The 22231-nt window shown below is 42.6% G+C and overlaps 1 protein-coding gene across 2 annotated transcripts in view; it reads right to left on the bottom strand.

Moving 5' to 3' along the window:
• LOC125012690 (phospholipid-transporting ATPase ABCA1-like) overlaps positions 1-22231 on the bottom strand; it is a 172047-nt gene that overhangs the window by 134748 nt on the left and 15068 nt on the right. For both annotated transcript variants that reach the window (XM_047592784.1, XM_047592790.1), the window contains exons 6-11: positions 20591-20715; positions 19041-19238; positions 13877-13963; positions 13582-13777; positions 2326-2465; positions 1538-1654 (exon numbers count right to left, since the gene is read on the bottom strand). In XM_047592784.1, coding sequence (XP_047448740.1) covers positions 1538-1654; positions 2326-2465; positions 13582-13777; positions 13877-13963; positions 19041-19238; positions 20591-20715 — 863 coding nt within the window. The remainder of the gene's footprint in view (positions 1-1537; positions 1655-2325; positions 2466-13581; positions 13778-13876; positions 13964-19040; positions 19239-20590; positions 20716-22231) is intronic.

The following is a 22231-nucleotide window of genomic DNA, read 5'->3' as shown; positions in this document are numbered from 1 at the left end:
AATACTGTAGCTAGGTATCCGCTAAGTCAGGGGTCTCCAAACTGATGGCGAGATCAAGTAGGATCACCTACGACATGTGATCTATATTTACAAATTAGCCAGTGCTTTCTTAGCTGAAGGGTTTTTTGAGCTCCTGTGTTTGTGGACTTTTTTTCTTCTAGTGACAAAGCAACACATTTTAGCCTCAATAGTTGGCTGATGGGAGCGAGCTGCACTGTTAGCTTCTCTTCTGCTAACATAGCATTGTGCGTCTGGGATTTCACCTGAGGACTTAATGGGCTCTCGGCCAGTTGTGGGAAACCTAACAGAGTCAGCGTATAATATGCGGCCTTGTGACTGGTTCAGCCGCGATAGGGGCGGGGCCAAATGTGTACAGGAGGCTTAGATTGACAGGTCTCAGTTAGTGTGATGCTCTGTGTGTGTGTGAAACAGTGAGTTGTTGACACAGCTCCGTCTTCTGCCTCTAAAATATTTTGGATTCATGTTTATGTGTATTTAAAGACATTTAATTTGGGGGAAAAATTTAAAAAATATATAAAAAAAATGTCTACTCAACCAAGGATTTGGTGACCCCCCCCTCCCCAAAGTAATAAATGTAACCACGGTTCTACGAGTTCATCTTCTCTTATGGTCAGGACCTATGTTGAAGATTTATGTGCTAAGACTTAACAACTATGTATGTAGTTATAGATAGTTACAGTTATATAGTCATAGTTAAGAGCGACACTCTTTAATATAGGCATACCTAATTTATGACATTTATGTTACATTTGAACGTCGTAAAAGATAGTCATAAAAGTGTTTAAGTCCAGCACAGATAGCTGTGCTGTCTGTGTTAACTCTGGACAACAAAGTGAAGCATAAGACAGAGGACTTCTCTATTGAAGTAACAGCGCGGGACACATAAATGAACGTCTGTTAAATTCGAGCCGCTGCCAAACGAGTTCACCGAACACTATTAAGCTAATCGCTGCCAGATAAATCTCTCCGTGTTTCTCAGTATGCGATAGTTACAAATCTGTTGTCCGACTGATGACATTTCCACACTGGTCCATTAGTAGTGATGAGTTTCATGTCAACCAGCAATATATTATTTATTTATGTTGCCAGAGCTGAAGAGAGGAGCAAAACAGAAAGACTACAACGGAAATTAGCAGTATGGCAAAACAAGTAACAAAATGTAACCTCGGTTCTACGAGTTCATCTTCTCTCATGGTCAGGAAATGTGCTGTAGAATCAAGGAACGCCTCTGATGCTCCACATAAAAAGGAAACTCAGTGTTTGGAGATATTATCACAGTCTAAAAGTCTGAAAGCCGCGAAGACAAAATGTGGATTGGAGATGGTTTTTCCTTGGAGAGCAGTGGAAAAATATGAGAGACTGCAGACTGTTTGCACAAGAGTGTAGATTCACGTTTGAACGGGTAAATGTAAAACAGAAACTGAGTGTAAAGTTTGCACCTAGAGACTAGTTAATACCCTTTCTTTTAAAACAATAAAATAAAAAAAGTGCTAATACACCGTTAGAGATCTCTTACCCTTAGTGCATTGACTTGAGGGCTGTTTTGTAGGAAATCCCAGACACGCGGCCCAAGCTCGTCCCAAGAATCAGCGAGCTCTTTCAACGAAGCTAAGGCTCTGAACGTGCTATTTGCCTGAAACAAAAAAAAAAAAAAAGAGAGAGACACATTATTTAACAGCACATTCATCTCACCTTACCATGCCTGAAAGCATACCCACTGAGCCTTCTATTCGTGCTGAGCCAACAGACATGAAAGTGCTCCACATCTGCAAATTCGGATAATCCCTTAAGGAACTCATCACATTGTAACACTGCCACCCCACCCCCCAACCCCCCCCACAGCGATGAATGTAAATGGGGTTATTTACCCCTGAACACTGACTTGTAAACAATCTGAATGTGTCTGGTGTGAAGAGGGCCTCCTGTGCCAACACCGGGCCGCTCGCTGTGAAGTCAGCAGGTTTTTGCCTGCGCTCATTATGCATTCGCGATGCAAAACCCTCGCTGCGTGTCTGTTGTTTGTTTTGCTTACGCAGTTATCAAAATGATGCAAATCTATTGAAGAAACGTCATGTCATGACATTTGTTCTATAAACAGGCCTTCTGATTTATTTTCATTATCTACTCTAAGGTGTAATGTGTGACATGCCGATTTTATATCCCCACATTGGTGGCATCAATCCACTGTAATGAGCCTGATCTGTTGAATTCGTACAAAGTTCAAACAAACATGTTCAGCTTCTTTTCCAGTTCACGAAAAGTCAGCGCCCACATAAATATGTTGCATTTTTCCTCCAAACCTACTTCTTTCACCAGGAGGCGCGCAGCAGGTGTATCAGGTGCGAAGAGGACTTTCCCCTGCAATAAAGGCTTGAAGGTGCTCCAAATGTAGCGCAGGCCAGGTGTGCCCTCCAGGGTGTCGACAAGAGTCTGACAAAAAGCATCTACAGGAGAGGAGAGGTGAGGAGAGACGACAGGGAAAGTCAGCGCAGAGACCAAAGGAACACCGGCCGCTCCAGTGTGCATGCTTGCATGTACGCTGTTTCACAGGTCGGGAGGAAAGAGGAGAAACAAGGTGTTTGATCTGTCCAAAAAAAATAAATAAATAAATGAATAAAAATCACAGAGGAGCCCGAGAAGCAAACATGATAAATATTGCACAGGAGCTTGAAATCGTATGTGGCTCCTACAACAACCTCCTCCGTGCTTTTTCTCAGCGTAAAGCGAGCAAACACGAACACGCTACGAGTTTTGTGAAAAAAAAAACCTTTTGACCTTTTCGGCTTCACGTTTCTCACCGAAGCGCGCGGATTACGGTAGTTAATAATTTAGAAACATGTAGACACGTCGCGTTGCATCACCGATACAGAATGTTCAATAATGTTTTGAGTAACGCTTTTCATTTTAAATTGTGCATGGCCGACCATGTCCAGAGGAGAGCGAAATCTATTTTCAAAGTCATATTAAGAACATATGCAAAAAAAGGGGCTGATTATAAGACTTGAGCCACCGAGTCTGAGAGACGTTACATTACTCTAAGCAGCACGTCAAGTGAACAGATTTACACCACGGGGACAGTATCGATGCAATCACCGCACTTCAGACCAGAGCTGCCGCTGTTAATGACTCTTTCTTGTAGAGTCTTGATTAAGGATTCTTGTTTGTCCATTTCTCGGGAGCAATCATGAGGAGCAGACTTAACAAAGTGTTGCCGTGTTGTTTCTGCGTATCGATTACTTCCGAACACTTTCACAAGTACTTTGACCCAAAAGCACTGACGGCGGCTTCCGCCGTTTAAAGACAATATCAAAGAGCAGAAGTTTTGAAGGGCTTGTTCAACTGCTACCCAAAAGGTTTGCGGTTGCATTTCCACCCCTCCGCAAATTCTTAACCCTTTACAGCAGGGCTATTCAATTAGCGGCCCGTGGGCCACATTCGGCCCAGAACCAGTCTCCAAGTGGCCCCGCCTGTGAACTAAACCTAACTGATGCAGAGTGCAACGTGTTTCACAAGATTTCAGATATTCCTACAGTGTTTCAGACCAGGAATGAAACCCCAGTAGCAACAGTCTGTCCACAATGAAGCACACAGTAGTGCCAAAAATGCAGAATGAAAAATATGTAATTATAAACTCTGGAATGTAGAATTAATAATGAAAACCGTTCAGTCAAGCTCCTTAGGAGCTTGACTGAACAGTCGAAACATGGTTAGGTCGCCAAACCTGAGTGCTTAATTTAATTTAATTGCATATTTCTATTATCATTTATCTTTATTGACTTGCTATTAACAGCTGCTTACTAGCACCTAACGTGTCTCTACAATTTTTGATTTTAATATTTGCTCCAATTCAATTTGTAACTGAATAACCCTGCTTTACAGCCTGAACGCATCGCTGGTGACACGTTAAAGGACGCAGTACTTGAATTACTGTAAATCACAGCGGTTTGATCTATTGACGAAATTCAAAGTGTGGCTGAACACTGGGAAGCTGTGCTTTCATGACATCTCAAGTGTGTAACTAACGTCGTTTTTACCAACAAATTCCTCCAAACGACTCTCTCTTCTTGGGGCTCCTCAACCTGTAGCCACCAGCAGCGCTGCGTCGTCGTTACCGTAATGGCAGCTTTTTATTTTCCCCCAGAAAGCGCACCTTCCCAGTGTTCAGCCACACTTTGAATTTTGTCCACTGGTCTAATTTCAAATGCCGCAAGAGAGACCAACGCCTTGTACTGCAAGTCTTCCGCTCCTGGTTAAAAGGCCTTTATTAAGTGCTTTGTAGTGCCGAGGTTAGAAAAGCGCTGGGAGTGCAGACCATTCATTAGAGGATATTGTCGGCGGAGGCATGTAATTACTAGCTTTATAGGAGTCATGTGGACTTAGGATTTTGGACAAAGGTGAATACAACCGCATCATCTTAACCTTCTTAACATCGCTCAAAGAACGCCTTTCTAAATGTGTAAAGCTTGTTTTACTGCGGCGCCCGTTCTTTTTGTCTATTTACTCACACTTTCCATCTGTCGGAGGTCAACTCAGCTTCATTCATTGATCTCCTTGCCATCAATATTTAAAAGAGCAGCTTGAACAAAAAGTGGATAAAAAACAGTTTTGCGCACTGGACATTATTACACCACTGGAGGAAAGCGCCTATTGATGAATCTCTGTATTTAGCTCGCAGTTAAAAACACAAGCTAAAAAGTTTACGTGCCTGGTGCTTCCACAGACGGCAGCAAGGCTCGTTTCATCGCGAAACATCTTTCTATTCGTTTATCAGATGAAACACTTTAATAAAACACCGATTGATTCAGTCACAGCTTCCTCATTAGAACAACTACAGACTTTCAAGGTGGATGTTGTCAATTATTACTTAAAATCGCACGCAGACAGAGGAAAACACAAACCAAGAGTTCAGAGCTGAGCACATGAGAAAAGGCTTCATGAACAGAGGACTAAAGTCAATACACTCTGCAGCAGCAGGATCATTATTAATTTAACTTATCTGCCAATGTGAATATTGCTGGGTTGCGAGAGTGCTGAATAAGTTACATAAGGACCCGCGCTGCAAGCAGTGGGGCACCTGGAGTGGTTAAAAAAGCTCGCTCTCGACTCTGTCCAGCTTGTTCTGAATGAAAATGTGCGACTCGCGTAGTGAGGTGCTTTATCAAAGGACTGATCAATTAGGCGTGAAGTCCGCCGTCCATTACGGCCGCCTGGCTTTTTGATCCGTCGCAAACTGTCCCTTTTGTTCCGACACCTGTCATTACATCAGAGCTTTCCCCAGCCCCCTTTTCATTTTTTTTTTTCCCCAGTCAAGACGGCGACAGAACCTCAAAAACCTCCTCCCTCGTCTCATCTCACCAGGGCAACCGTTCCCCCCCCCACTCCCCCCCACCCCACATCAGGGAGATTTTAGCGGCCATTTTCGGCGCAATTAAATGTTAGCCTTTCTGCCTGCTGGCCATCTTTCCCAGGTGCTCCTGGGAGGTCAGCATGCGGAGAGCTAATGGCCGGCCCTTAGTCTGGGTCTGGCCAGCTGTTCCCTCCACAGACCGCACAGATGCCACCTCCTGCAATCATAACACTTGAAAGGAAGGAAATGTGTGTGACACACACCTCGGCAGCTCTCTGTTCAACAGACTGTTAGATGTCTCTAGGAAAAAAAAAAAAAAAAAAAAGTGACTCCAAATTGGGAGACTTTCTGTGTTCAAGGAAAATATGCAGCTCCGTATCAGTGAGATGAAAGGGCTTGTAGTGGATTCTTTAAAGACGGAGACGGCGCCGGCATCTGCAGATAACACGGACTGATAAAGCGAGCGAGATGCCCTGAGAAGGAGAGGGCAGAATTATCTTAGTCCGCATAGCACCACATGCAGCCATCACTTAGTATGAAATAATGACTGTTTTAAATGCATAGTTAATCTTTTTTTTTTTTTTGGAAATAAAGGAAACCATATATGGGGGTAGACGCTCCTTTCAGCAGATGGCAGGCTCCCAGTGTGCCGCTGTTACACCCATTAACTGTATATAAAGATGGACAAGGATTCCTGGCGAGCAGTTGTTATGCTCAGTGTTGGTGTCACCAGCCATCACCGACTTGGCAATGCTTCACTCCTCTTAATTAATTTACATGTGGGAAAAGATGTAAAGAGTGAGAGGAGAGCTGAGGCACCTAGCAATCTGAGGCAGCACCGTCATTTAATGCATTTAAGCCTCATTAAAAAGGTGAAATGTTTAAAGATTGGATGAAAATGGGAAATTTAACAACCAAGTCTGCAGAGTCTGCCTCAAGTGGTCCTTAGAGGAACTGCAGTTTTGGGAATTTTTGTGTCAGTGGCCCTTAAGGCAGTTTTCAGCCTTGAATTCAGTTCAACTTGAGCTATGGTTCCATGTCAGCGGCACAAAATGTCATCGGGGCTGAATATTTAAAAGCACAGAAGCCTCTTACTGGACCCTAATCACATCTGCAGGTTGATTTGCATGCTATGTATCGGGTTGCGGCTAATCAGCAACGCAGCTCAACAGTGCGCAACAGGACATGTGTTTCTGTTTGGAGATTAGATTAGCTGGAGAGCTAACGTGGGGTTTTTGTTCTGTGTCTCCTCTGTCCTTATGATAAAACACACATGACGTCTTTATGTTTTCACTCGCTGAATGGCAAGAACGTGTAGAATTAAAGCAGCATTTAAATGCAACGTAAAATCATCATAGGTCTGATTTAAATGCCCCCAAACTGTCGAGAGATTAAATAGAGACCCCCTACCTACTGTATGGCTCGACTGAGTGGTATTTATAATTATACATTATTATCATCATTTTGCATTCAGTATTAAGCTATTCAAATTTCAAATGCGTAACAGCAGGGTGGCGGCGCAACTGCCGTGAGACAGCTCCTGTATCGCTGAATGAGTGAAGCACTGACTGAACGATAACGTCTTTTGCCTCCTTTTATCCCTTTACTATAATATGTTGGATTTATATTAATGTGTATTTAACAAAATTTTAATTTGTTGGGAAAAATTTAAAAAAATATATATGAAAATGTCTAATCAACCAAAGATTTTGCGAACACCCAGCAGCACCTATGATGTAAATTATAAAAAAACAAAATCAAAAAATTAACTATGTTTAGGGACAAATGTTGCAGAAGTCAAAAAGTACAGTTTAATTTGTATTTTAAACCAGTATTTTACCAGTCTGGTAGTTACAAATACAGTAGGGTTCAATAATGTATGTTAGAATGTTATAATAATAATGTAATTTATGTCAGTGTGTATTTATTAATTTAAGGTTAATCTTTTCAAATGCAGGACACTAGGCCACTCCAGGCTCGAGAAAGCCTTCCCATGAAGCCTAAAAGGGCACAACGCCAAACAAAAAGCCAAGAAATATCGCCATACAAGTTCTCACTGCATTCAGTGTGGTGACCTGATGCAGAATGTCCTGCTCACTCTTTGTACCAGGAGGAAATAAACAGAATACATATACATCTGCATCCCAGTGCCAGGCCTAAAGGGCGTATCAGTGTTTATTTGAATCCATGTCTGGACACTTCTGCCGTGCATAAAGCACCGTTCCTTATTTCATAAACGTGTTCCGATTATAAACGTGATTATGAGGACAGACAGCTCCACTCAACAATGAGGCACGGATGCAGATCTAATATCGGATAACTTTGTGTTGTGTGAAAGATGCGTCTGTTTTTGATATTCCGTATGCTAAAGGGAGCATCAGATTACAAGAGGCTGCGCATTCTCCAGAGCGGCGCACTTCTTTCTGACAACAAAAACTTTATTACGACGCGACGGCCTGAAAGAACAAGAAAATCCGTTCTTTGCACCGGGTTTAGCCACAGTCAAATAATTGCTTGGAGCCTCAAGTCAGCCCCTCAACTTACCTGGCAAATTTAATCAATGTGAGTTGCACCCTGGAGATGGGCTCAGCTCAGCACTACAGTGAGACGGCGCCGTGGACTACAAATGCTGGAGCTACACACACACACACACAGTCTGGCACAGGTCTCGCACATGCAAGGGTTATTACTCTGCATTACTCATATTTCAGGCTTTTATTCGACGGACAATCAGAAGCAGACAAGCGTGAGGCCGCCCGGATGGACAGGCGCACATGTACACCGAGCAGGACACGCCAGTCCGAGCGAACCGCCCCGTGCATCAATCAAGGGGCACTTATTTCCTACGAGCAGTACAAATCCAGCGCTGTCGTGCAGAATTTCGGCGGAAAGTCAAATAAGCTCGAATAAATGTCACTGAAGTCGCTCCCTCACAGGAGACGCAGAGAGGACTCTTTGACATTCACGACTACAAGGTGAGCCAGTCTCGCTCCCCGCGACTGCCACGACGCATTATCCGTTCGCCCCGCATGAAAGGGCCGAGCGCACGACTACATATAAAGGCTGCCAGTTACTAAATATTTCTAGAGACACCAATATGTGTACACCTCAGCCTCAACATTAAAACCGCTGACAGGAGAAGTGCATAACATTTTCATGTTGTGACATCGCAATGTTGGATCTGACATTCATGTAGATGAACATGTAGCACCCACCTGGACTAGACCAGGCACCCCAACCCATTAGCAATAACACTCCTTGATGGCAGCCTGATCAAGTTTCTGTGGGATGATCCTCTGAGGCCTTTCCCCTCAACCCATAGGACCCAAAGGCCCCCCACTAAAAACATCCTGTTACCAGACACCACAGGACGCCCTCAGAAGACCCACGTCCATTCTGTCATGAGTCACAGTTGTTTTGAAGGCACAAGGGAGACCTACACAATATTAAGAAGGTGGTCATAATGTTATGGCTGATTGGTCCACATCCTGTCCGATCGATTTATGTAGAATCTATGTAAACTCTTAAAGATTTCAGTTGGGCTGAAGAAATATTGTCCATATAAATGGACAGCACAAGGGAGACCAACACCATGTTAGGAAGGCAGTCATAATGTTCTTGGAGCTTAAGGCAAATTTCTCCACAATATGCACAATAAGTATAATAATCACTTACTTCCTATTATAGCTAATCTAATGGGCTGATTCTGAAGGAGCTTAAAATTACGGTCCACTGGTACACAGGAACACCCCAACTATTCCGGATAATGACTCAGAAGTTGCTGTCAACAGTTTACCAAGAAAGGAACATTATGAAGCAAATCTCACTGCTGGCCTTTATTATTGCTACCCCACTGTTCCTTGGAGTGTACTTGTACACTTACAAAGGAGTTGTAATTGGCCATTACGCAGACACATTGCATATTCCTCATCCGTTTAGGCTGTACATAGAGCAACACAACGAAATGCCAAGGCAAATCCAAAACGCCCATTATCATGCTAACAGAGATGTTGCCGCCTATTGCGAAACGAGGGTGCGGCGTTTTTGCTAATTTGCCCTGGCACCAGCATGCAATTCCACTTTACACTGCAGCTTCATTCCCAGGGAGGACGCGGCTTCTTATTAAAATCTAATTTTGTGTGGTTTTCTCCAAAGAATAGGCATTTAATAAAGCAGGACTGCATGGTCTTTAATGAGCGCGAGGTTGCAAGAAGTTGCTCTGAAGAGCTCATTCTAAAGGAACAGGCACATGCAGGGAGTTTCAAAGCTGCATGAAAAATATATACATTATGTATATTTTGTGATGTATAAAAGGGAATTCTTTGTTGCATTTCTTATAACTCATATTAAATTAAATAATAAAAGAAGAAAGACACCTTTTTAAATTATGAAATATTGTTATATTTGCAGAATTAGCCCCAAATCAGTTTTCTCCCCGTGAGGAAAACGTTACCATCCTTTAAAAGGGCTAAAAATAGATTCAGGTGCACTTAAGTAGGTGCAAATGATTAAAAGTTTGTTAGTCTTCGAGGGTCCACACATAGATCAAGATCAGACAGGTCAGGTCTTGTTTTAAACATTCAGGTGTGTAATAATCCATAAAGCCTTTTCCCCCCTGTGGGTTCTTCAAGACTCGCGGAGAAAAATAAAAACACATCTTCAACAAATAAGATTCTCGGACGCTTGCCAGGCTGAAGACGGTTCGCTGACCTGAAAATGTTTCAACAAGTTGGAGAAAAACTTTCTGAGTGCCTGTCCAGGTGGTCGCGGCGCTCACTGCCAACATTTAGCCGTTGAAAAGCCATGAAAGCACAGCCAATAGGAGCAATGATCATCTTGTTTTTTTTTAAGGTTACACTGTTTTCCGTCTCCTCTGTGAGTGAGCGTTGATATGTTGGCTCGTGTCGCACGTTCCACCCTAGAATCAATTGCATAGACTCTCCAAAAGGCCACTACACCGATGAAAATCTAACCGTGTCCAATCCAAGTCTCCTTACATTTACAGGTGTATTTGTGCCCTGCCCTGACCTTTCTACAACAGCTTTGCTCCCCGATTCATTCGGCGTTCACGTGGCTCGTCTGACAGCGCAGAGGGCAGCTCTGCCTTCAATCGTGTTGCGGATTGCCAGGCTGCGGCGATGCATGGGTTGCAACTGTACACGTGTGGCTTGTCATTTTTAGAAGATCTGCCAACAAGGGCAACATCAGACAAACACAGTCAACTTTTGCTTTTGGATGAGGTGATCAATCGGAACAGAGGGCTAGGTAGATTCTAGTAGTCTCCGGGGGAAAAAAAAAAAAAAAAAACGACAGAACCTGAGGGCCAGGAGATTGAAGTGAAATACCAGAGAAATCTGAGAGAAAAAAAAAGTGATGGAAAAAAGTGTTGGGCAGCATCACCACGAAATTGTGCAGATAATCCCTCAAGTAGAAACCCTGAATTGGACTTTAATCATCTGTGAAGCCTTATGCAAGCCTGGATATGCCTTAATGCCCCAGGCCTTATTGCGCCACATCTCTCATAAAGTCTTCTGGTCTCATCCGTCTACATCCCTGCAGTATCGCCCCAGCCCTATCTGAGTGGAGTTGCATTTTTAAAAAAAATAATAAATTTTTTTGTGGGATTGCGGAAAACTGTAAATCGTGCAGTCACGCATTAAACTTTAATTCACTGTTACCACGGGTTCATAATATAAGCAGCAAGGTCAACAAATAACCAGAGAGTCACTTCAACTGCAAACGTCTCCTCCGCATGCAGAGTGCGCCCATCTCCCAGTGATATAAAGTCCTCAAGCACTAGACAGATTTACGCATCAAAAACACACTTTAATGTCAAGAGAGCAAAGTGTACTACGTCAGATCAAAGGCTGATCCACAAGTGCTTGTACAATCTAGCCTTCCTCTTTGGTTGCTTAAATCAAGACAGGCATCAGAGCACTCATCCACCTGCTGTAACACACTCAGTGTGGGAGCCGGAGTCCCTGCTTTTTAAAGCAGTGTGAATATACCGTCCTTATTTCAAATGTGGCTACTTGGAATAAATCTTTCATAAGCAGCGAAGCAGAGCACCCGGCTCTGGCTGTGGAGGAACTTATGTACCATAGAACCATGTTTATTCTCTGCACATTATCGGGAGTATGAGAGACAATGACATCCCAAGACAGACCGGACGCAGGATTTGAATTTCTCTCCCAACGCCGCGTCACTGAAGGCTATCGAGGCTGACCCGCAGCAGGAAAACTCACCGAGAGAAACCTCAACTTTTTCTTGGCTTTTATTATATAATCAAAATAGACCAACTGCATTGTTTTGGACAGGCAGTTATAGAAAAGCAGAGCGTGGCAACTTTTTTTACTTAGATGTGTTGGCCGCTCGGACTTGGAAGGTTTCTTTAAGGGCAGAGTCAGCACAAAAAGAAAATGATACAGAAAGTCCACAGTGTGTCCTGTCCTCAGTGGGAGTCATGGTTGGCAAAATGACATGTTCACGTGTTCTGAAATTAAATCAGGGGACGTTTGCATCTCGGAGAGACGGGAGCAACTACAGTTTCATTTATTTGGACATATTTATTTATATTTAATCCAGTGCACTCAGGTTTTGAATTCAACTTGGAATGAGATTTTTAATAATCATAATAATGATAAATTAAGTGATGAAGTAATTACCAGATCAAGCACTTCCACTTCCAGTTCCTCTTTGACGAAGGCGCTCCTATTTTGCCTAGCAACGACAAATACTATTTTCTGATTGGCTGATTGGTCAACGATTAAGCAAGAGCAGCCTGCCTTCGCTTAATCTATTCCCAGATTCTCTTTTAAAGTCTATGTGCGGCAAGTTTTTGTCATTTTTCGCCGCAACTTATTGAAATGCCACACTTGGACACTGGATAGTATAAACAGTCTAAACTTATTTAAACTGCTATGTCTGTAATGACATAGAGACAACATTTATGTGCAGCATTTTATTTTCTCATTCAAAAAGAGCTAAAATAGGGGACATTTTCGGGGACAGTTTAGAAGCGCTACATGAAAACGGTTCGGTCTGAAACGGTTTCTCGTTGCACAGCGTTGCGAATCCTGTGTAATCAAATACACACATATGCTGGTATATTAAGAATTCATATCAAAATGAAAACAATACTGGTATTTGGTATGAACTGGTACATACCACTCAGCACTACCATATGATATACCGCATATTTGCATCTTATGGCCCAAACAATAACTCCAGTTTCCACTCTTCTTTTAAAGCAAATATCATCATGTCAGGGACGAATTTTAGATGTAATTAAAGAAGCCGCTTTGATCGACTGTGACTGATGCTCGCCAATAACACTGTCTGGGGATGTAAGGTCACCTCTTTCCACAGTTACTGAGGAAGGAAATTAGTCAATTGTAGCAGAATTTGACCTACAACGGTCAGACTGGGAAGATTAGCCAGAAAACAAAAGAGATTAAAAGACGGAACTACAATGCTTCTGCCTCTAGCGAGTGAACTTACCGCACTCCCCCCACAAACACACACACGCACTAAACTCTATAGTCTTTCAAATACATCACTATACTGGAGGCTGGCAGATCTAAAAAGGTTCAGTGAAAGCCTGCTTAAATTTACAGATGGTTTCATTGGCTACGACATAATCTGTGAAAGCGCAGTTTCCTCGTTTCCAACACAGGCCCAGGTGCCAACTGGGCTGCAAGTGGCTATTCTTGAATGTGCAAAAGCAACCACACGCCGTGCAACCCGCTGCATAGCACACAACACTCTTCTTATTTTTCCTCACCTGCACGCACGTGTTCGTTACGATGTGGCAGGATCCAAACGCAGGACGTGGACACGAGGAAGCGAGGCAGGATGAAATCAGCAAGTTCGGCTCAAGTTAATGAAAACTTATTCAAGGTATAAAGCGCTGCCGTGTAAGTAGGGTAGAAAAACACTGACAGTCCATAAAACCAAAGGCAAGAAGAAACTCGGAAAGGACTATTCATAAACTAATGACCATATATTGGTCAAATTCAATTCCCAGCATTTACTTATTTACTTTTTTTTTTTAATGCAACATGCTCTTTGCCTTCGGCGGCATATTCACCACCTGTCATGCAGCACATTATGCACCACAGGATTCAGAATTTCCTCAGACTTGTGTTCACCACGGCCACATATTCATGTCCTGTGCGAAAGCGTCGCTTTATAAGGACGCTCGCAGCACTTACCGGAACTGTTGCCCATAATGGAAGCCGAGTTGTTGTTAGCCATCTGTCCTGAAGAGGGAAAACTGACGGTCACATTGGTAGAATCCAAGTCGGCCTGCCTTCCACACAATAGCATATTGATACTGCCAATCACGTCCTGTTGGAAATCCAGCGAACTCGCCGCCTTAAAGCTCATGGAGTTCTGCAACCTGGTGAACTGGAGACGAAAAAAAAAAAAAAAAAAGGTAAAACAAGTGGCCACATTATTCGGCGGGGTAATAAACACGGATTCCTCTCGTGTGATGCTAACACTGACCTCCTGAATGACTGGTAACGCGTCCACAGTGGTTTTCCTCATCAGTGCTGCTGTGTCTGCTGCATTCAGGTTCAAAGCTGAAGGCACCTAAAGGAGGACGCAAACAGTAAAAAGGACTGTTAGAAATATCCTTTAAGTCTTCTCTTGTTAAAAACACATGGATCAGTTCTAATATGATGTCATTATCATTGGTCACTGGCATCGTGGCACCGGTCACTGCGTGGGGATAGGTTAGGTTTCTGTTTTTTGGGTTGAAAAATGGTTAAGTTGAAGGATTTGAGCAACTTTGGAACAGCCCAAATTGACAAGGCTAGAGAAATGGGTATCTCCTATCAAAAGTGGTCCAACAAAGTACAGTACATGTGATAACAGATTAATGCAAAAAAAAAAGGGAATGCTGGACTAATAGAAAGGTGACAGAGAACACTGTGGAGTTGAGTAACTGCAGACTAGTCAGGGTGCCAATGGTGACCCTGGTCCACGGTCAATATTGCCTCTAGTGGGTGCATCAGAACTGGATACTGCATACACCAGGATGTAAGGAACACTCCTTTGCTATTGCCATAAAGGCGCGCTTGGTATGCATCATCCACATAAATGCCAGGTCTCCAGGAAGAACACTGGATTGTAACGAGATCAATGTTATAATATGGCTCGATTTATATGTGAGAAACCAAAGAAAGGAAGAGTCCGTCCAGCCGCATCCCTGAGGTGTTCGCACCTTGGCTAAGAATACCAGCTCCATACCAACCCTTCAATTCAAACTCCTATATAGCGACGACACACACACTCATTTGCGCATCTTGACCTGTAAATTGCATCCTAACATCATCATTCTCCAGCGCCGGTTAATTAAAGCTGCATTAGAATGACAAGTGTTACCGTGTGTTACAGTGACATTCTGGAGGTACACAGTATGAGCCCAATTAGAAGAACTAAATGACGTGCCCTTTCAACCACCGTCATTTTCATGCATCAAGTGTCAAGTGCAGGCTGTTTCCGGAGACCCCGTATTGTCTTTCAGTGTATGAATTTACAAAGCGTAGAAGAATATGCGGGACAAAGGTCTGGAGAGGGTAGACAAGGGAAGATCAGAAGGCTGAATAAATAAACGGGAGCGGAATGCGTAATGCCCCATTAGAATTTTTAGATAAAACCCAATTCGCAAATAAAAGCCCTATCATGCAAAGTTTCAGCAATAGCCTGGCCGCTGATTGAGTCTCAAGCGTGTTCATTTAGAATCATTTCTTGCGTTATGCAGCGGAGGCCAGACAAAGAGAAGATACGGACTGATACAGAGCAGGACCGTCTGACAATTTTGAACAAAAACAGCTGAAAATCACCAGTAAGTGATGGATGGAATGAGAGATTTCAGCAATGTTACATTAGGAGATGGATAAAGTGAACCATAGCGCCAGACGCTTTTCTGAAGAGCAGCTGTTAAACTCAATTTCCACCACTCCAGGAAGCAACGGATTTAAAGGCCAGCTAAGCTGGGTGGAAAATTCATTTTAGAAGAATTACATAATCATACATATTCCAAATGAAAGACTTGATGGTCTGAAGAACAAAAAGATGATGCAGTCAAGCCATTTGACCGACTCCTGTTAAGCTGCACGTATATTCAAACGTCATTTATTTACAGGCCATCTGTAAAAGGTTCTCAGTCACCAAGGTACATCCAAAATTAAAGCTTAAATAAAGGCAATTAGACTTTGGGGTTGGGTGTTTTTCAAGATATTTTTAACTATTTAGCTAACTCCTTTCTAGCTACTTGGTGAGCAGCAAAAAGTGTTCAAGAAAACCCAACAAGTCAAGTTAACTTTGTTTTTAGATTTGCTTAATCTCCCCATTGTGTTCTGAAATTATTACCAAAAATCTAGCCGGCTTCAGGGAAACCCAAAGGCGGTGGGAAAATGGAATTACAAATACTGACAATATGCTCGTATTCCCTTTCTACACAGACAAAAAAAAAAAAAAAAAAAAAAAAAACACTGTTTAAAAACACCATAACGTCTTCTGTTCTAAGCGAGAAGGATTCTTCGCCATCTGTTCACTTTAAATAGTCATAATGAAGCTTACGCGTAAGTTCAATAAGATCTTTTCCCTCGCGATCTGTTCCCCTCTGGTGAATGTGGGCTGTCGCCGTATTACTTCATCGCTTCCATTTTTCCCACGCTGTAAAAATCAGTTCGTTCCTGGTTATTCCTCTTGTCCATGCGTTTTAAAGTCATTGTCATTCTCTGTCCACAGGCTGTCCATTGTGCAACCTTATTCCTATTCACTCCCACCAGTGTGTAGACTCCCTATCTACCTTCATTATCAGAGATTCAGCTCAACGTATAAGCATAAGCACCAAACTCTCACCATGAGTGTTCATGTTCATTCTTCACCTACTTCTGAAAAGCTGCTCTGATCTTTCTTTTCCATCAAAACAACATCATCAAATGGATTGAGAAGAGCTGGTTGGATTGGCCGTGACCGGTGCCAGACAATGACACAGTCATGCCGTAATGTATTCCTAATCAAACCCGGTCTCCAACTCTGGCCGCGGCGCCAACTGTGCCCCAGGTGTCTGTTCCTGGATGGGCACACGCAGTCATATTCTCTGCACCTTTCACAGCTGACTGCACCGTATACTAATTTTCGTCACCTACACGGATATTTGCGATAGCAGGAAACACTAGGGCTTTGCTTTAATCTGTCTGCTCGGTATGATTGATCTTATGTAACAGGCTTTTAGGGTTTGTCTAACGCCCAAACACATAATAAAACAGAAATAAATCATGACTATATGCATATTTGAAAAACATAATTCTGACACAAGAAAAACTCAGTTTTGATTAGCGGTTAGTTGCTGTTTGTTTACCATCTTCCATCACCCTCTGCCGCCCACTGCTTCACTGATAATAATATATATCATAATATAGTAATAACTCCCTCCCTTGTCCTTTTCCTGATGTTGTCGTGTGTCGATATCGCAACCGCTCAGCGATGTTGAACATGTTGAACTTAACAGTGAAGACTCGCTGTTCTTTTCTTCCCATCTGCTTGAGGCACCGAAGAGCTTTTCCACCCTATCTTGTCATCTTGTCTGAGCTTTTTTTTTTTTTTTTTTTTTTTTTTTGCTGTGTCTGAAAAGGCCTGCAGGCTTAAATTGTTCTGATGCTCTTTCCTACGAAACTTCCTGTTTTATCACTTATTTATTGGATTTCCCGTCCCATATATTTCCTCTCAAAGATAAAGTCGGGGAGAAGTGCGAGCTTTCATCATTCCGTTGGGAACGGGGGGAGGTTTAAAAGAATTCAGAGAAAACACGGGTTCTAATAAATAATTCCCACCTGATTGCGTTGCGTTTGAGTAAAATCACTGGAAGACGCAGAGGAACACAACGGCAATTTTTGAAAGCTTAGATTATATGGGGCAGAAAATGATCCCGATGCAAAATGTGCGAAATAAAAATACATCAAGATAATGTTGCAGTAATAACCCACTGGTAGGCCTGGCCTTGAAAGACTCATTAATAAGATTTAAGTTTTGTTCATCCCTCTAAGTCAAAGACCGAGCCAGACAAGCATAACATTTAACTTTTAAATTGGTTAACCAATTGGCTGGCACAGAATATCATTGTCTTTATATTCAATTTACTGCAAGCCAAGCGAGAATTATAGCTGGGGCAGACAATGTGCTCAGAATACTTTGCGGAGAGTGCGGCCGCTTTTACTTTATTTTTTTTATTTTTTTTGTCTCGGGAGAAGCAGTCTTGAACTAGCATCCAGAAAATGTCAAATAAAGAGACTCAACTGGATATTTTGCCACACAAATAGCACTTTGGCATTACAGGCAATAACTCGACCATTACCACCAGTTTCAGCTACTCTCAGAGGACGGGATAAGTTTAGTGGATTAAAATGTTGTTGCTCTGATCTTAAACCAACAGCGTAAGGATATATCACGGACTATTTATCTACCACAGACTGAGGCGGCCATTTTTATTTAGATGCCATTCATAGGAGACACTGTGAAGAGCTGTGATATGTCAGAAGCTTCCACATTTGCATTTCTCCGCGCCAGTCAACAAGCGATTTTCACAGCTCATAATACACTCATAAATTTATAATGTAAAGCTTTTTTATGTGAACATGTATGACTACTTCTCTGGAGTGCCTTTACAAACTGTATAGGAAGGGTGAAGGGGGGGGGCGGGGGGGGGGGGACTAAGGGAAATAAAAAGGGTTGGCAAGCAGGGGAATGCATATATTAGAATTAATAATGAGCAGATCATTTATATCATCTATAATGCATCATTCATAATACAGCATTCATTTACTACAGGTTATCATTATGTGGCGTTGCTAGATTAGCTCGCAGCATGAGGAGGACATAGACCAGACTGTGAAAATGTTCCTGAGAAACACTGAGCAGCCGATTACTTTTCTGAGCAGCTGATTGGTTTGGTTAAGTATTAAATAATTACTCCAAATGCTAAGGTTGTTTTATTTTTCGTAAGGGTTCATCTTACTTGACTATTGTTCTCACATTTTTTTTTGGATAATTTTTTGCACCCCCAACATTGGAAACCACAAAAATTGGACGTGGACATAAACACAAGTCATTGTTTTCCACACAATGCCACACATTTAGGGAGTCGGCTGCATCAATAACTTCAATGAGTCATTGTGAGCTATCTGCAGCTATAGCTATAAGATGAAAAAAATATAGTTTGTGTGACAGGAAGATTAACACGATGTTTCCCCCCGTGTGCCGTCTCTTTAAATGGGAAAGGCTTTTTTTTCATTAATTTTCACACAAAGTAAAATAAATCATTTTAGTTTGATTTTAAAAGAAGATGATTCAACTGTACCAGCAGTGTTTGAGACATTACAAACGCTTGGATCTGCATCCTCGATGTCACCTTTATTAGACCAGACCGTGTCGTTTGTAGCGATGCTGGATGTAGGTGACCTTGCCGAGGATGAATTAGGCGGTTTTAAAAGCAGACGTTATTATTACCGCATTGTCCCCACAAGACCAATCAGTGTAAACACAGTTCTCCTAGATTTGTCAGAATCATGCTAATTGGGTCTATGCAAAAGTTCCTTCAAGATTCATCAAGATTCATCAAACTCAAATTAGACTTCGGGGGACGACGAGGGGAGCTCACCTCGGAAAGCACTTTCCTGGCGTCCAGGTTCTGCAGCAGCACTTGCTGGGTGTTAATCAGCTGCTGTGGTGTGAGGGAGCAGCTGACATTTTGAAAAGCCTCCTTTTCAGCTTGGCTGCTAAATTGGACGTACTCGTCCAGACCTGTCCCTTCGCACAGGGTGCTCCTCAGGTTGCCTGGCCCCGGGATGCCCATCATCTGGAAAGTAAACACCAACTTTAGTAGAAGCTGACAAACAACAGAACTTTGCATCGGCGCTCGTTTTATATAATCATTGTGTGTTGAAGCCTCTGGGGTGCTGTTGGCCAGCATGCTAAACCACATTGTATGCACACAGATGTATGCGAGATGTGTCAGTTTAGCTATTTCCCAGAACATAATCAAGTTCCAGTAGTATCATGAGTGTAGGTTTAAGGTGCACGAGTGTTTGCTTTAATTTAAGTAGTGACATAGTGGGGACTTACATACACACCACAACTTACCAACATACATAGTGAGGACTTATGCGGCAGTATGGATAGTGGGGACTCACACGCAGGCCTACCCACCTACTCACATAGCTTGGACCTACATACATTTGCCTACATATGTAAATAGTCGGGACTTCCAACCGTCCCCAAATACAATACAAAATCTGCTAAAAGGCCACATTAATACTAAAGACGTGAAAACTGTGCAGTGACACATAAATAGTAGTAGTAGTAAATAAAATCCAGAATATATTTTTTTAGATATTAGATTCTTCAGTGTAGCCTCTGTTTGCTTTGATGACAGCCTTGTAAACCACTGGCATTCTCTCAATCAGCTTCATCACCTGGAATGGTTTTCCAACAGTCTTGAAACAGTTCCCAGACAAAGGAGATCCTCTGGGAACTCTTTCAAGACCAGAGGAAACAGAGGAACTCCTGCAAGACTCCTTCAGGATTGCAGTTCAAGGTTTGTTTAGGTAAGGTGATTGTAGAGGCATCTCACACTCCTCCTTGGCCAAATAACCGTGCGGATGTCCCTGTACGGGGCTGTGGTAGCCACGCTGGTTAGGCGTGCCTTGAATTTTGAATAGCGTCACCAGCAAAGCACCCACCACACAATCACATCCCATGTTCCACACTTTACGGTGGGAACCTCACACGTAGAAACCATCCGTACACATTTTCTGCGCCTCACAAAGACATTTAAAGCCAGCACTTAAATAATGATGACGTAAGGAAAACATACATGTGAATGTATACATATCAATGTACTGTGTTCATTTGAAGAGCGTGTAGAGAAAGAGAAAAGCTGGTGAATTCCACCAGGGGGACTTTCTAGGCACATGTTGAAGTTTACAGCAGAGGCTGTTGTTAGTCTAAGTACAATCCATGTTATTCTCTGTTACCTACTGTGGAAAGCTTAAAATAACGTTTTTGTCAAGCAAATACGTGAGGACACTTTGACTCTGAATGTCAAGACAAAGACTCCCAGGGGCAGTTGGCACTCGGCGCAGTCGGTTATTTGAACACTTTGTTAGCATTTTAATTCTTTCATTTGAAACAAGGTGAACGGGTACTTACTTGATTGGGCTGAATCTCTGCATTCATGAGGCTCTGAATGACTGTTGGCGGCACTGACAAATCCTCCAGATGTGTAGATAAAGTCTCATTGTTCCTTAGAACATTCCTCAGGATGACTGGTTGAGCTTAAACATGAAGACGAACCACCATTACGATTTCAAGTTTAACATCAGCATTTAAGCAGGACTGAACTAAATGTTAACATGATATTTACAGTCTTGTTTTTAACTAGTTTTATGTTCATACTTTAGGCTACGGATCCTGCTCGATCATTACGTGCAGCGCGAACATTCTGCAGCTACAGTCTGTTTGTCTCAGCATCTATTCTAGTTTTGTTCGTTTTTTCCAGCATTCTGATTGAACGCATGGAGAAGTGTGCATGGAACTTGTGTCATTTGCCCAAGTGCCTTAACAGGGAGGAGAGCCAGAGCTAATAGGACAGCAGCCATTCCACCATGGAAGGTCAGTCTAAACAAAGCACTGGAGGATTTATTCTGTTGCTGAAGGGACAAGGTTAAAGCTTACGTCTCCGTCTTCAAAATCACTGCAGTGCAGCTGCCGGGGATAATATAATCCTAACTGATGGAAGTTGTGTGCTGCGCGCAGGTCACAGAAAATGGATATTCAAGAATGCAGATTTGGTCATGTTACGCGCGTGGTTTTCGAGTAGAATTACAGATGCTTTCTAATCTAGACGATAGTTGCAATTAAATCCTTCAGTGGTGCAAGTAGGGGATGAACACTCGAGTTGCACGAGTGTGTGAGAGGAGGAAATCTGTTGCTAAACATGTACTAGACTATTAACCAGACATTTTCTCCTGATTAGCTGCCAACAGATAGTCAGATGTTAAAAGCTTCCCAACTATTCTCCATGCCGACGGAGGCTCAGCATGGCTCTCGCTACAGCGTGGTCACACATCCATTCCCATACGATATCCATTCAATAGGTGCTTTCTACTTGGGACTCCAATAGATTTACATTAATTAAATGTGTAATATGAGCAAGTCAGTCATTGTAAACGAGGGGAGGAAGTGACTTATGCTGGGCCTATTCATGGTTCAGTTAAGAAAAATGTTTGGTGAAAGCAGCTGTAATTAATTACTCTCACCTTATATAATACCTTGTTACCGAATGTTATTATGTTCCTCGTGTCTAGGGGGCATTCAGGGCGGACCGGCGGGGTTAGATTACAGCGAAGTGGTACATGCTCCGAGCCCTTCCTGAACATTGTTGCTTTTCTGATTGAAGTGACCACCTGAATCTTTTTAATCAGCCCGGGGTTAAAAAAAGAAAAAGAAAAAAAAAAAAAATAGGACAACACAATCCCCTTTGCCGTGGTAGTCTTTTGATAGTACTCCATCCTCAATTCTTGTTAATGACCTTTTGTGCTCTGGCTCCAGACAGCCAGTCCCATTAATTATGCCCAGGCTTAGATCTTTGATGGATTTAATCTTGTATATTACAAGCCAGCGACCTCGAAATGCAAATGGCCCGCGAGCTCCTTGTTGAACGGCGGCCCCCACTCTTTGCCTTTTTGCAAATTAGGTGCCGTATGAAAATCTGAATATCATCAGGCTAAATGAGCCTAATGCAAAGTAGCAACTTATCAAGACAAACGATCTGTCAGTCTGCATGGCAAA

This window comes from Mugil cephalus, chromosome 1, assembly GCF_022458985.1.
Source record: "Mugil cephalus isolate CIBA_MC_2020 chromosome 1, CIBA_Mcephalus_1.1, whole genome shotgun sequence".
Classification (NCBI taxonomy): Eukaryota; Metazoa; Chordata; class Actinopteri; order Mugiliformes; family Mugilidae; genus Mugil; species Mugil cephalus.
This window is presented reverse-complemented; position numbering and strand designations above follow the sequence as displayed.